Source organism: Pieris rapae, chromosome 19 (assembly GCF_905147795.1).
Source record: "Pieris rapae chromosome 19, ilPieRapa1.1, whole genome shotgun sequence".
In the NCBI taxonomy this organism is placed as follows: Eukaryota; Metazoa; Arthropoda; class Insecta; order Lepidoptera; family Pieridae; genus Pieris; species Pieris rapae.
This window is the reverse complement of record NC_059527.1, coordinates 6,269,738-6,284,201: the sequence shown is the minus strand read 5'-3', so window position 1 is coordinate 6,284,201 and position 14,464 is coordinate 6,269,738. Positions and strand designations below refer to the sequence as shown.

The following is a 14,464-nucleotide window of genomic DNA, read 5'->3' as shown; positions in this document are numbered from 1 at the left end:
TTATACCTATACCTTTTGAAACATTTAAGAATTATTAATGATTCCAACCATATAAAAACTAATTAAGAAAATGATTTGCTGTTGTCTTCGCTCACTGTACACCAAAGTGAGACAGCAATAAGATTTCTGATCATACCTATACCTTTTGAAACATTTAAGAATTATTAATGATTCCAACCATATAAAAACTAATTAAGAAAATGATTTGCTGTTGTCTTCGCTCACTGTACACCAAAGAGAGACAGCAATAAGATTTCTGATCATACCTAAGCCTTTTGAAACATTTAAGAATTATTAATGATTCCAACCATATAAAATCTAATTAAGAAAATGATTTTCTGTTGTCTTCGCTCACTGTACACCAAAGTGAGACAGCAATAAGATTTCTGATCATACCTAAGCCTTTTGAAACATTTAAGAATTATTAATGATTCCAACCATATAAAAACTAATTAAGAAAATGATTTGCTGTTGTCTTCGTTCACTGTACACCAAAGTGAGACAGTAATAAGACTTCTGATCATACCTATACCTTTTGAAACATTTAAGAATTATTAACATGTATAAAAAAATCGTTACTACTTTTGTAATTCTGGATGAAGTAAATTTTTATGTTATCTCAGGCGGAGGCTAAGAAGGACGAGTTGAAATCGGCTCAAGGTGTACAAACCTTCTACATTGAGTGCCGTGAGACCGTCTCATGGATTGAAGACAAGAAACGCATTCTGCAACAGACCGACAATCTGGAGATGGATCTTAACGGTATGATTACATAAGTAAATTAATTTTATGAAGTATTTTTTTTTCGACCTACTAGGGAAATCAAAAACTTTAAGAGAAGTTAAAAATGTAAAACAATTGGGCAGGTTTATTAAAAAAGAGAAGATTAAACTACATATAGGTTAACTATAATTTTTTTACTAGAAATTGTTTGAATGATGAACAAGCAACATGCCCTTTACATTGTGTCTTATCATTAACCAGGTGTGATGACTCTCCAACGTCGTCTCTCGGGAATGGAGCGCGATTTAGCAGCCATTCAGGCCCGCATCAGTTCATTGGAGGACGAGGCCAATTCCATCGAAGGAGAACATCCGGAAGAAGCAAGGCTTATCCGGGAACGCGTTGTCACTATTACAGAGAACTGGGATCAGCTTACACAAATGGTGAGTATTTTACACTTTTTTATATCGATACTCAGCATACTGCCAATAATTTTTTTTTATTTGATTTTTTTTGGCTCAGTTTATATGTCGAAGCCAATTAACAGCCTAGCCATTTAACGGCGCCGTTTAACTAGCGGTCTGAAAGATCTTCAGACAGTTGATCAAACAACTAGACAAATGGCTTCGTTCGATGATGTTTCATTACTTTCCTAGCGTGTGACTGTTTATTTAAATGTAATACACTTTCTGCCACTCAAAATCGAAATGAAAATCATCAAACTGTGTATGGCGTCGGTAAACCACAACTTGGAAGAGTGTAGTGACAATAATAATGTGATTTGACTCGAGCAATTGAATATTAAAAGAAATGTTTTTCATTAAAGCAGAAATAAATATTTTTGAGCCAAATAATGACTCGTACGAAAGGCCTAAGCATTAATAAGATCGTTAGTTAAACGGAGCCGTTTAGGTGTTTTTATGGTGTGTGTATGAGTGTGTGTAGGGGGTAAAAGTTTCGCTTGTGTGCGACTGGGTAATAATTTTTCAATCACGTTCCATGCTAGTTTTATCGTTTGGTTATACATATTTAAACCGCATTTTTTTTCTTTATTAAATTCATTTTAATTTTTTTTTTATTTTATAGCTCAAAGAGCGCGATTCAAAACTGGAAGAAGCTGGAGATTTGCATCGCTTCTTGCGTTCTGTGGATCACTTCCAGGCCTGGCTTACGAAGACCCAGACCGATGTTGCATCAGAAGGTAATTATATATTGGAAAACATATTAAACAATTAAAAAGCTCTTGTATATTCCACTCATTTCGTTAATTGATTTTCCCACTAAACTCAGTTTAAAATAAGTAAGATAATACGGGATATGAAAAGATTTATAAAGGAAAGCAATAGAGGAGTAATGAGACTGAACTTTTATTGTAGATATTCCATCAAGTCTTCCGGAGGCGGAGAAGCTCTTGTCTCAACACCAGACCATCAAGGAAGAGATCGACAACTACAAGGACGAGTATGCCAAGATGATGGAGTATGGAGAGAAGATCACTGCCGTGAGTTTTTTTTTTTACTTTTGTAGAGGTCTATTAATTGCCTTTTTATCAAAACAAATATTTTTACATAAAACATGTTCGTGTCTTTGAAGAAATTGGGTATGTTTCTAACTTGAATTTTTCCCCTCGTATACAAAAAAAGTCAAAAAAAGAAGCCAAAGAAAACGAGAATGTAAATCCAAAAATATTTCCCATCCAGGAACCATCGACAGCAGACGACCCGCAATACATGTTCCTTCGAGAACGGCTAAAGGCTCTCCGCGAAGGATGGGCAGAGTTGCAGCAGATGTGGGAGAACCGGCAGCAGTTGCTCACGCAGTCCCTCGAGCTGCAATTGCTGCAGAGAGATGCTCGTCAGGCTGAGGTGCTTCTAGCACATCAGGAGCATAGGTATGTTTCTATTTGTTACTGTGTTTCTAGTAGTGATTCTATGCCTGGAAATATTCCAGATTGGCTTATTCATGGAACTTAATGATTAATATTTTTATAGAATTGCTAAGATCGAGCCACCAGCGAACTTGGAACAGGCTGAAAATATGATCAAAGAGCACGAAGCCTTCCTTACCACGATGGAAGCCAACGATGACAAGATTAACTCTGTCGTCCAGTTCGCCAATCGCCTCGTCGAGGAGAGACACTTTGACGCAGACAAGATCCAACGCAAGGCTGAGAGCATCCGCGCCAGACGAGACGCTAATAGAGACAAGGCTGTCGAACAGATGGACAAACTTCAAGACCAACTTCAGTTGCACCAATTCCTTCAAGACTGCGACGAACTCGGCGAGTGGGTCCAAGAAAAGAATGTCACCGCCCAAGATGACACTTACCGCTCGGCGAAAACCATCCACTCCAAGTGGACCCGCCATCAAGCTTTCGAAGCGGAAATTGCCGCCAACAAGGAGAGGCTCTTCGCGGTACAGAACGCGGCCGAGGAACTCATGAAACAGAAACCGGAGTTCGTCGAAATAATTTCACCCAAAATGACCGAACTGCAAGACCAATTCGAAAACCTTCAAACGACAACAAAAGACAAGGGCGAACGGCTCTTCGACGCCAACCGTGAAGTTCTCTTACACCAGACGTGTGACGATATCGATTCCTGGATGAACGAGCTGGAGAAACAAATCGAGAACACCGATACGGGCACTGATCTGGCATCTGTGAACATTCTCATGCAGAAGCAACAGATGATCGAGACTCAGATGGCAGTCAAGGCGAAACAGGTTACCGAGCTGGAGACACAAGCCGAGTACCTCCAAAAGACAGTGCCAGATAAGATGGAGGAGATCAAAGAGAAGAAGAAGTCTGTGGAACATAGATTCGAACAGCTCAAAGCTCCCTTACTGGATCGTCAAAGACACTTGGCCAAGAAGAAGGAAGCCTTCCAATTCCGCCGCGACATCGAGGATGAGAAACTATGGGTACACGAGAAGATGCCGTTGGCTTTGAGCACCGATTATGGAAACTCACTGTTCAACGTACAGATGTTGCAAAAGAAGAACCAGTCCCTCAAAACAGAGACGGATAACCATGAGCCGAGGATTTTAACTGTCATCTCCAATGGCCAGAAGTTAATCGACGAAGGCCACGAAGACTCGGATGAATTCAAGAGGCTTATTGAAGAACTCACGGCTAGGTGGCGAGAACTTAAAGGTATTTTTAATCAGTTTTTACCAACTTTAGTTTTTATTTAACGGAGATTATAGAATGTTTTTTTTTTAATAATTACAGATATTTTAACAAAGTCTAGAATCCGCTGGTCACATTTTACTCATTTTTTTAACCGTGCAAATCGGGGAAGAATGGCCATTTAAATTTTTGTTTCTCTCTCTTAGAGTCCTACAATATAAGAGCGTACGAAATCCTTCAAAAAAAATTATATATATATATATATATATATATATATATATAAAATTTGTACAATATTATTAAAGTATAGATATATATGACGCAGTAAAGTAATTAAATCAGAGAGTGAATTGAATCTCTAGACAGTGAATTAAAGATTGCTATTCAATCAAGTCGCTAAAGTTCCGTCAGACAAGTAAGAGTCTGAATGAAACGTAAATTTACAAATGATCATGAAACAGATAATAATCCAATCTAAAATCGTCCCAACAGTTTTCTGTCTAACACTAACAATATTTTCTTATTATATTTAATGTAATTAATTATTTTTATCCAAAATTGTCACAAAATATGCAGAAATCACACTAATTTTGACGTAGCCACTGATAAAAGATATTTAAAATGTTGTATTATTTTCTTAGACGCTATCGAACAACGCAAGAACAATCTGTCACAATGGGGCAAGGCTCACCAATACCTGTTCGACGCGAACGAAGCCGAGGCCTGGATGAGCGAACAAGAGCTGTACATGATGGTAGAAGACCGTGGAAAAGACGAAATTTCAGCACAAAACCTTATCAAGAAGCACGAAATATTGGAGCAGGCGGTCGATGATTACGCCAACACTATTCGTCAGCTTGGTGAAACTGTTCGTCAGTTGACGAGTGAAGAACATCCTCTGAGGTAGTTATTGATGATTATTTTTATTAATTAATATTTCTTGTAGAAAACTACCAAAAAATTCTAAGATAATTTTCTAAATAAGGCCGCGAATTTCAATAAAAGCACATCCTTATTTTTCCATCGCTGGTTGATTATGTGAGGTCGATATTGTAAACGACAGTTTAAAACATTAAACTGTTACACTAATATTAATATATTTTTGTTAAAAGTTACCCCCTCTTTGGGGACCGTTCAAGTATAACGTAACGAATTTGGGGGGGGGGGGAAGTCACGTACCCGTTACGTAAAAATATTTCCAGGGGTAATTTAGCATTTAACAATTTGCATAAAATTCTTGAAAAACCGTAATAATTGCAGATTTTGTTACCCACGTTACTAATGAATACTAAAACTGTAGCAGTTCCCTCTTTTAATTAAAATTAAAATTAGTGATACAGATTACCTGTTTATTAATATTGACTGACTCAGTATATAACAACTTTTTAACTCTCATACTTAACCATTTGTTTCTTTTCATCACAGCGTAAACACAATTCGATAGAAAGAGACGAAATATATTATTCAAAAACAAATGAGTATATTGTCCAAATTATCATTTTAGTGAGCAAATATCCGTGAAGCAATCCCAAGTGGACAAGCTGTACGCTGGTCTTAAAGACCTGGCTGGCGAACGAAGAGCTAAGCTGGATGAAGCCTTGAGGTTATTCCAGCTTTCGCGTGAAGTGGACGATCTTGAGCAATGGATCACTGAGAGGGAGCTAGTTGCCAGCTCACAGGAGCTTGGGCAAGATTATGAGCATGTCACTGTTAGTATCATTTTTATATTGCCTATTTTTTGTTTGTACTGGTTACTTTAAAAAACCAAAAACTTTTTCAAACAAACTTTCTTGTGAGATATCTTTTGGATTTTTCATATAAAGTCTTGTCCCAACTCGAAGAAAAACGAATTTTAGGGTTTTCAATAGAATTATCATAGCTTGATATTAGCTTCATATTTAGATATTATTTGAAATTAATTTTCAGCTATTATGGGAGCGTTTTAAAGAGTTCGCCCGTGAGACCCAATCAGTTGGTTCAGAGCGGGTCGCCACAGCTGAAAGAATCGCGGACCAGATGATCGCTATGGGACATTCTGACAATGCAACCATCGCTCAGTGGAAGGAAGGCCTCAAGGAAACCTGGCAGGATCTTCTGGAGCTCATTGATACGAGGACACAGGTCAGTTCTCAACTTTGTAATCGAAGAAATGTTGATAGGTGTTTATGTAGTAGATTGTAACTATTTTTATATTATCTAATATATAAAATTCTTGTGTCACGGTGTTAGTAACCGAACTCCTCCGAAACGGCTCGACCGATTCACATGAAATTTTGTGTGCGTATTGGGTAGGTCTGAGAATGGAACAGCATCTATTTTTCATCCCCCTAAATGTTAAGGGTGGTCCACCCCTAAATTTTTTTATTTATTTTTAGACAAAATTTTTCGTTTTTATTTTTTTACGATACACCATACAAAAATACATGCAACCCTAAATTTTCACCCCTCTATCCCTTATGTTTTTTTTGTTAATTATAAACTTTAATTTTTTGGCACAAAAACATGGCAAAACAACGTTTGCCGGGTCAGCTAGTTATTAAATATAATTATAATTAGGAACCTTCCCTAGTCTAAGAGTAAGATTGAAATTCCATAGATTACAAGATAACTTGGAAAGATATTCCAAGTTATCTTCTAATCTATTGAATCTATCTTTATGTTTTGCTTCCATAATATTTATTTTGAATTATGTTAAAACAAAAGACTTATTATTACCACTATGAAATAATTAAAATTATGATTATGTATTTTATAACTAATACACACGACCGAGTAAAATTAGCGAACTTTGGAATTAACGCCCGGTGGGAGACATAACTAAAAGATACGACCTCCCACTATTCAAAGTTAGAGTACTTCTCCCTCAAAGGCCAGCAACGCATCCACTAAAAATGGGTGTACATGGACTACGATGACTGTCCTTTCAGGGCGTCCCATAGGCTCGTTTGTATTATATAAAAAAAATATTAAAAGTGATTAAAATATTTAAAAAAGTAAATGAATTGTACCTATAGTAGGTACAATTCATTTACTTTTTTTAGGTACTAGGTTTTTTAACAGCATTGCATTGTTACATCTCAATTAATTTTATTGTTACATATATATAACAGATGTTAGCGGCGTCACGAGAGCTGCACAAATACTTCCACGACTGCAAGGATGCTCTGCAAAGAGTGAACGAGAAGGCAAGAGGAGTTAGCGACGAACTCGGTCGCGATGCCCTCTCTGTCTCCGCTTTGCAGAGGAAGCATCACAACTTCATGCAGGATCTATCTACGCTGCAGAACCAGGTAAATCTTAACCTAGCATTAATATCTAAACAAATGTAAAATAATTGATAAATTGTATTATTGTTTGCTTTAAAAAACAATAAGAAAATTAAATGTATCAAAATAAATAAGTTGTCATTTTGTAATCCACAGTAACTTTCACATGGAGTTTAGTATTTTAGTAGTGTTAGTAGACTGTATACTGTGAGCTACAGAAGATTATAAAAAAGAAGGGTAAAAACAATTTGACGAAAAAGAGAGGAATGTACTTTAAAAATAATGCAATTAAGTAGATTGGTTTGGTTTTTATAAGACGGTAATTTTTCATAGTAATGCGATTGAATTGAAAACTGAAATTAGCATAACATACGTTTATGTTATTTTTAACTCTAAATGTATAGCTTAGACTCTTCAAAGAGATATATATAATATCTATTATATATATCCATCTGTATAGATAATCTACTTATACTGGAAAAGACGAAAGAAAAAGAAGACAAGAATTAAGTATTCAATCATTTCTGAACATGCTAAAAGATGACTTGTACTGAAGAGTGAAGAAGACAAAACGAATCAATAAGATGTTGACTTAATGTCTCGTGAACCCTGGATTAATAGTTTTAGAAGCTTCCACGCCCAATTACCGCGATTAAAGAAACTTATAACCAAAATAAAGGGACAAAAAACTTTAACCCCCACATTAGCGTTTCCTATGTTGTGGACAGCTAATTTTCTTCCATTTGTCATGTTAACGGGACTTTACATGCTAATTTTACTACCGTTAATAGCAATACTTTCCGTTTCAGCGTTGGAGTGGTTGAGAAGATGTTGTTTAAGATTGAAGTTTTAATCATTCAATATTACGTTCAATTTCAGGTTGAATCTATTAACGCCGAATGTGCTCGTCTTGGCGCGTCATATGCCGGGGAGAAGGCAGCCGAGATCACCCGAAGAGCTGGGGAGGTTTCCGAAGCGTGGGCGTCTCTCCAGGCCGCGTGTGAAGCCAGAAGGGCCAAGTTGGAAGACGCTGATCAACTCTACCGCTTCCTGAGCCAAGTGCGAACCCTCACCATATGGATGGATGACGTTGTCCGGTCGATGAACACTGGGGAGAAGCCGAGGTGAGATTAGACTCTTACTTCTAGTTTTAATCAGTTCTTACTATAAATAATATTTAAATGTGTTGTGCTCGCGTAACTTTAGTAAAATGTTAAAAAAAACTCATATTAGGGAACCCAGGGTTGATGAAGACAATTAGGTTTTTTTTTAATAATTTAACACTATGATTACAATGTTACAAAATATCTACGTTAGTCATGAACACATGATAAACTTGTGAAAGTTCCTTATACCAAAACTTATAACTAATTGTGTCAGACAGTAAGTACATTTATAATTTTTTCTTAATTTTCAGAGATGTAAGCGGCGTAGAGCTTCTTATGAACAACCACCAGTCCCTAAAAGCGGAGATCGAGGCCCGCGAAGAGAACTTTGCGGTGTGCATAGCTCTTGGAAGAGAATTACTCGCAAGGCAACATTACGCGTCGTCTGATATAAGGGACAAGTTGCATCTCCTCACTGATCAGAGGAACGCCTTGCTGAGACGCTGGGAGGAGAGATGGGAAAATCTTCAGCTTAGTATGTATTTCTACTTCTGAGACCTAATATGTAAATACACACTTTACTCATTCACTCACTCACACATTCACACACTCACACCACACATTACCACCCACACACTTATGCACTCAGGCGTGTTGATAACGGTTGAAAAAAGATAAATAAAATAAGGTTAAATAATGTAATTATTTTAAGTAATTAATAATTTATGGAAGAGCTGGGAACCCTGCGAAGGTATTTCTTACGCTGATGAATCTTGCTGATGGCCAAGGGCTGAGGCCAGCTCAGCGCGGGCTGTTTTAGCGAGCTAAGATCGGCCTGAATTTTTTTTGCAAAATAATTAGATGTATAAGTTTTCATAATAGTCTAATTAGCAAAGAATTTTCTTTGTTTTTTTTTTTACTGAGAGCGCGAATATTTTTTGGTGATTGAAAATTCTGAAGTTTTTTAATCGTCTTAATTAATCTTTATTTAACTTTTGAGCAATAATAAAAATATATTAAAATTTCTTTGGGAACAGTTTTAATAAATCTGAAATGTATTCTTACAGTCCTGGAAGTGTACCAATTCGCTCGCGATGCGGCAGTGGCCGAAGCCTGGCTGATCGCCCAAGAGCCTTACCTGATGTCTCAGGAACTGGGTCACACCATCGACGAGGTGGAGAGCCTTATCAAGAAGCACGAAGCCTTCGAGAAGTCGGCTGCCGCCCAAGAAGACCGCTTCAGCGCATTGCAGAGGCTTACCACTGTACGTATATTGTTTTATTGGATAGTTGAATGTATATATAAAGTTTTTTTCCTTTCCTTTTACGATGGTTTAAAAGTATTAAAAACTGTTAGTTTTTTTGCAAACATTGTTTTGAAGTGAAACTTGTTTATCGGCGTTGGAAAAAAATTACGAGAAGAAGTAGTACCGCCACTGATTTATTTAACTATAATATTCCATTATTATCTAAGGTTACAGTTAAAATTGTTCATTATCATCGCTTTAGTGGGTTGAGTATTAAACTGCTGTAGTGCATATCATGTCGCATAATGCTTGAATGTGGTGTGGTGTTTGTTAAAGGGGCCGTTCAAGTATTACACAAGCAGATTTACTGCAATTTATCCCCCCCCCTTCAATCAAAGACCCCCCTCCCCCCATAGAGCTTACGTAATCCATGAACGGCCCCAAAGTTAGATGTGACATGATGTCATGTAAAAATGTACAGGATTTGATATTTGCTTGAGGTTTACATGTCCAATTCGACTAAGGGTCTTTTAAGAAAAAGGCCTTCCTTAAAAGGCCGGCAACGCACTTGCGAGGCTTTTGGAAATGTAATTCCGTGAGTGGTGATATAACTTAACATCGGGTGAGCCACCTGCCCGCATGCCTCCTGTTACATTAAAAAGAAAAAATAATAATAATACAAATATTTTTATTAATTATCGTTTATTTTATATTGTTTTTTTTGGTACCAATAATTTGCAAAGTTTTACTAAATTAACTGTTTAGTAATCGCACTGTACATAAAGCTTGGGTTTGGCACTGTATAATTTCTTACTTTCTCACTAGCTTGAACTGAATGCAGCGAAACTATGGCCAACTTCTGAACCTTGGAAAAATTGTGATGAATCCTCATTTACCTACTATCCCGATCCCAAAATCCGAAAGAAACCACATCCCAAAAATATCGTTATCCCCAAAAACGAACTCCCAGTAGGTCAGGTTGTACACGAGATAATATTAAATTCGTGCAACCACCAAATCCCTGAAAAATACCGAAGTAAATACTTGAATCACTCTCTAATAAAAAACGACTCTTATTTGTGGAACGAAGATGAAAATACCAGTATATCAGTTCCCAATACGCCAATGTCGCCCCTAAAATCTCCGCTCACCTCAGAAATATTCAGCTCCATTTTCTTTGAATATACAAACGAGAATCCCAACCCGAACGAAAAGTTAGCTTGTATTGATTTTATATTGTGGGAACGTTTGTCTTATCTCAATATTTTCCCCAATGTCTCATTACTGAAACGTAAAAGTACTTCCTCGATAGCGGGGAGTATTATGAATATTCTACGTAAATTGTACCAAAGGAAAAAAGATACTAAGAGCGACGTTGCTGTCCTATCCTTACCAGGATTGACGAGTAGCAATAAAGCCATCAATGATTTGGGGAAAGATATAAAATCTGTGCCACTATCCTCCTCCCTTCTTTTGTTATCGCAAACCCGTAGTCTCCTTTCCCCTGATGCTGCATGGTACTATGACTATTTGGATGTAAGTGTTGTTGGTATACGCTATTCGCGAGCTTTTAATTGGAACTTGAATCGCTTTAAGCTTCACGCACTCATTCCTGTGGTTTGGTATTAATTTTTCATCTTCCACGCTAGCTTGAATCGAGCGCAGAAACTCCCCACACAGAGAATTCAGAAAGAGGATCTTTCACGTACCATTCAGCGCCCATCATCCGCCATAAAACCCAAAATCTTGTCATGTATGACGAGGATCTCGATGACATTGACCCAGAAGTCGTATTAAGAACAGACTGCCACAAACAACCAGACGAATACCAGTCAAGAAATCTGAGTATTAACTATTCGGAGAATGAAAAGAATGTTAAATGTACTGTTTGGAGTGTGGCCTCACATAGTCTATCTACGATATCGGAACAAAGCAGCCCCCCTAAATCACCCATGACACCAACCAATGCAGGGAATTTCTTGTTCTTTGGACTTAATGAGGATCTACACACAAATCCAAGATTGTCTTCGATCGATTTCATCCTATGGGAGCGGTTAGCGTTGCTAAATGTGTACCCAAATATTGCTTCAATAACACAACCAAGTACATCTACAAACTGTAGTGAGAAACCAGGAAATAAAGGTATAAAAAATATTCTGCGACGACTGTCCCTGAGGAAATCCTATAATGAATCCGAAAGAACCGCTGCTTGCACACCCATATCACTTTCTTCTTCTTTATTTTTGCTGTCACAAGTTGAAAATCATCTATGTACGAACGACATATGGTACTATAACTATATGTATGGTGTAAGTTAATAAGTTTGATTCGTTTACGCATGCGCAACAGCCCAGAAGCTTTTTATATATCGCCTAATATGCCTTTTCTACAATTTCAGCTCTACGTTTATTCCTATTTATTGTGCAAATTGACTAACCAGCACCACTTGGAGTCTAACATTGGCATTTCGGCTGTTAATCAATATGTTTTAGTAAAAATCTCTGACTTGACTTTGTAAATTCCAGTTCGAAGTGAAAGAGATGAAGCGTCGCCAAGAAGCGGCTGCGGCTGCCGAGAGGGAGAGACAGGAGAAGGAAGCTGCCGAAGCCGCGGCTCAGGCTGCAGCGCAGGATGCTGTCGACCGTGCTTCTTCTCCTGAGCCAGAACAACCCGGTAAATATGTCATCCATGTACATAAACAGGTGTCCTACCGCTCGCTGATATATCCATTTATAAAAATTTTGAATGGTAAATGCACTAATTTTGGAATTATAGGTTTGCGTAGCCCCTTTACCTGTAATGTTGGGATCCGTTATGATATGGTCAGTTAGCGGTACTTTGAATAGAAAAACCCTTTTAATATAAAAACAGATCTTTATTGAACATAGTGCTGTCGAATTAAAAGAAAACACAGAAATTAACAGTCACGAATTGCATTCTCAGCACGCATGTATACTATCCCGCACTATGACGAACCATTATCGAAACATGGGTTTTAGTATCTGATTCAAAATCTACGTACGAAAACGTCCTAGAATTAACGATCGCCCATACAACGTATTAGAAGTTTGTTTTCGTTATTAAAAACTGTAAATATTTTCTTTTTAATGTTGAGTCTCTTCAGGTACTGTAGCTTTTGAAAGCAAATACTTGAACCTATGCTAGGTAGTCATACTAACTTTCACCAAACGGTGGAATGCCTTCGAAATAACCATGATTCGATTCTTGAGGGAGACCTACTGATATAACTTAGCACGTTTGCACTGCGATTCAGCCGAGAATGGCGTCGCTTGCAGCTTTACGTGTCAAGTTTACAGAACTCGATGTGAAAGCGAAATTAAAACATCACTTTAAATTTTTCATACTGAAGCGTTTTGGTGCTAATTCTGATATTGAACTGAACTCGGCTTGTAAACACGAATTCAACTATCAGCGACATAAATGTAAGGGGTTTTTTTTAATTCCTATTTTTAGCAAAACTTATGTTTACATATATTGTCGTACCTATTTGATAGAAGATTTTATAAAATTATCAGTAGATTTCGTAATATGTATGATGTTGTAGACTTAATAAATAAATAAATAAGGGTTCAGACATGTTATCATACTTAGCGCCAATGATACCAAAAATAAAATTCGTATTGACCATTTTTCTTGAATGTCCATATTCCTTGTTGTAACATCTAAAGTTTAGTTTAGTACAAGCCCCTTATTTTAATTTCGCTCGGCGAGTTAAGCGTTAATTAGGGCCGATACTTAAATATGTGTTGTCCACACATGCACACGCGTAGTCGTAAGGAGAACATCTACTAAAGCGGCTGAGAAGGCCCAAGAGAGACCGCATTCCCAGCCAGGTAACGAGCGCTTTACTATCGCCAGGGGCTAGTTGTACGCATGAGCTTCCTAGATATTGGTGCCATTTCGTATGAGTTTGTATGAAAAAGGGACATCCAATAAATATCGAATCGGTTAAACCACTTTCGACTACATTTTTGAGAACTTTCAATTTGATAGGATGGTTAAGAGCCCTTGTGTAGGGTGTATGTTATTATTGGATGCACTGAACAAATATTCCAGATAATTGTTTCATACAAACTTTTCAATATATAGCAATATTTAAGATAAGCTAGATTGAAAGTGTTGTCTCTCTCAGATATTAAGGTTTAGAGCGAGACAAATTTCGGTTTAGTCGTATCTGGCCCAATACATTCTTAATTTGGAAGAATTAGCGCTCTAATGTCGTAGGGGTAGTTGGTTTTGGAGAATAATTTAGGTTATGTAGATGGGATGTGGCACAAACGTCCTAATGCACTATCGTAATATAGAAACCGATTCTGTTATTATATATCTATGTAATGTTTACGCACAATACGCCCTTTTCAATACCCTGCACATTTCTTCTTTATCTTATTACTGTGACGTCTTATTTGTGTATTGTACGGACGTATTCATAATATATTTTCATACATCGTTGCAATTAAATCCATTTGTTTCCACATTCACGCTAATCACGGTGATGGTTTGATACTGTACTTTCTTTTAATGTGTCTTTATATATTGAGCTAATTGTGCTGTGTCTATCAACTGTTGAAGCTGTTTCCAAGGTAGGTATACTTCTTGTATTTGCGTCTAATTTCGCTATCATGGTATATGCACGGCTTTTTTTGCTTTATATATCTGTAGTTACAATCTATTATTGCTTATCTCTATTTATTTCAATGTTTCAGTTTTTTATTTTTACTAACGATCTTAACGCTTATCCATTATATATTATAAATACATGTACCGTTTATTATTTGAAGTACTTTTTTTATATCGATATCTCAAAGTAGGCAGGGAATAGGAATTAACATTTTAATGTTGTTACGCACGAATATAACATTATTACGTATACTGACGATTATTCAATAAAATATCTAACAATACGTTGGTATACGCAATAATGCGCATGCATACGTACAAAACCAACATCTTTACGTATACAGAGTATAAC

General features: G+C 37.0%; 1 protein-coding gene across 12 annotated transcripts in view; it reads left to right on the top strand.

Annotated features, from left to right (window-relative positions):
- LOC111001309 (spectrin beta chain) overlaps positions 1-14,464 on the top strand; it is a 63,453-nt gene that overhangs the window by 43,452 nt on the left and 5,537 nt on the right. For 8 of the 12 annotated variants that reach the window (XM_045632325.1, XM_045632335.1, XM_045632330.1 and 5 more), the window contains 15 exons: positions 624-762; positions 985-1,166; positions 1,810-1,924; positions 2,100-2,224; positions 2,424-2,614; positions 2,715-3,877; positions 4,495-4,756; positions 5,358-5,562; positions 5,780-5,974; positions 6,964-7,143; positions 7,999-8,243; positions 8,537-8,760; positions 9,293-9,489; positions 11,997-12,144; positions 13,263-13,325. In XM_045632325.1, coding sequence (XP_045488281.1) covers positions 624-762; positions 985-1,166; positions 1,810-1,924; positions 2,100-2,224; positions 2,424-2,614; positions 2,715-3,877; positions 4,495-4,756; positions 5,358-5,562; positions 5,780-5,974; positions 6,964-7,143; positions 7,999-8,243; positions 8,537-8,760; positions 9,293-9,489; positions 11,997-12,144; positions 13,263-13,325 — 3,634 coding nt within the window. The remainder of the gene's footprint in view (positions 1-623; positions 763-984; positions 1,167-1,809; positions 1,925-2,099; positions 2,225-2,423; positions 2,615-2,714; positions 3,878-4,494; positions 4,757-5,357; positions 5,563-5,779; positions 5,975-6,963; positions 7,144-7,998; positions 8,244-8,536; positions 8,761-9,292; positions 9,490-11,996; positions 12,145-13,262; positions 13,326-14,464) is intronic. The other 4 variants (XM_045632336.1, XM_045632333.1, XM_045632334.1 and 1 more) reach the window with 1 other exon arrangement.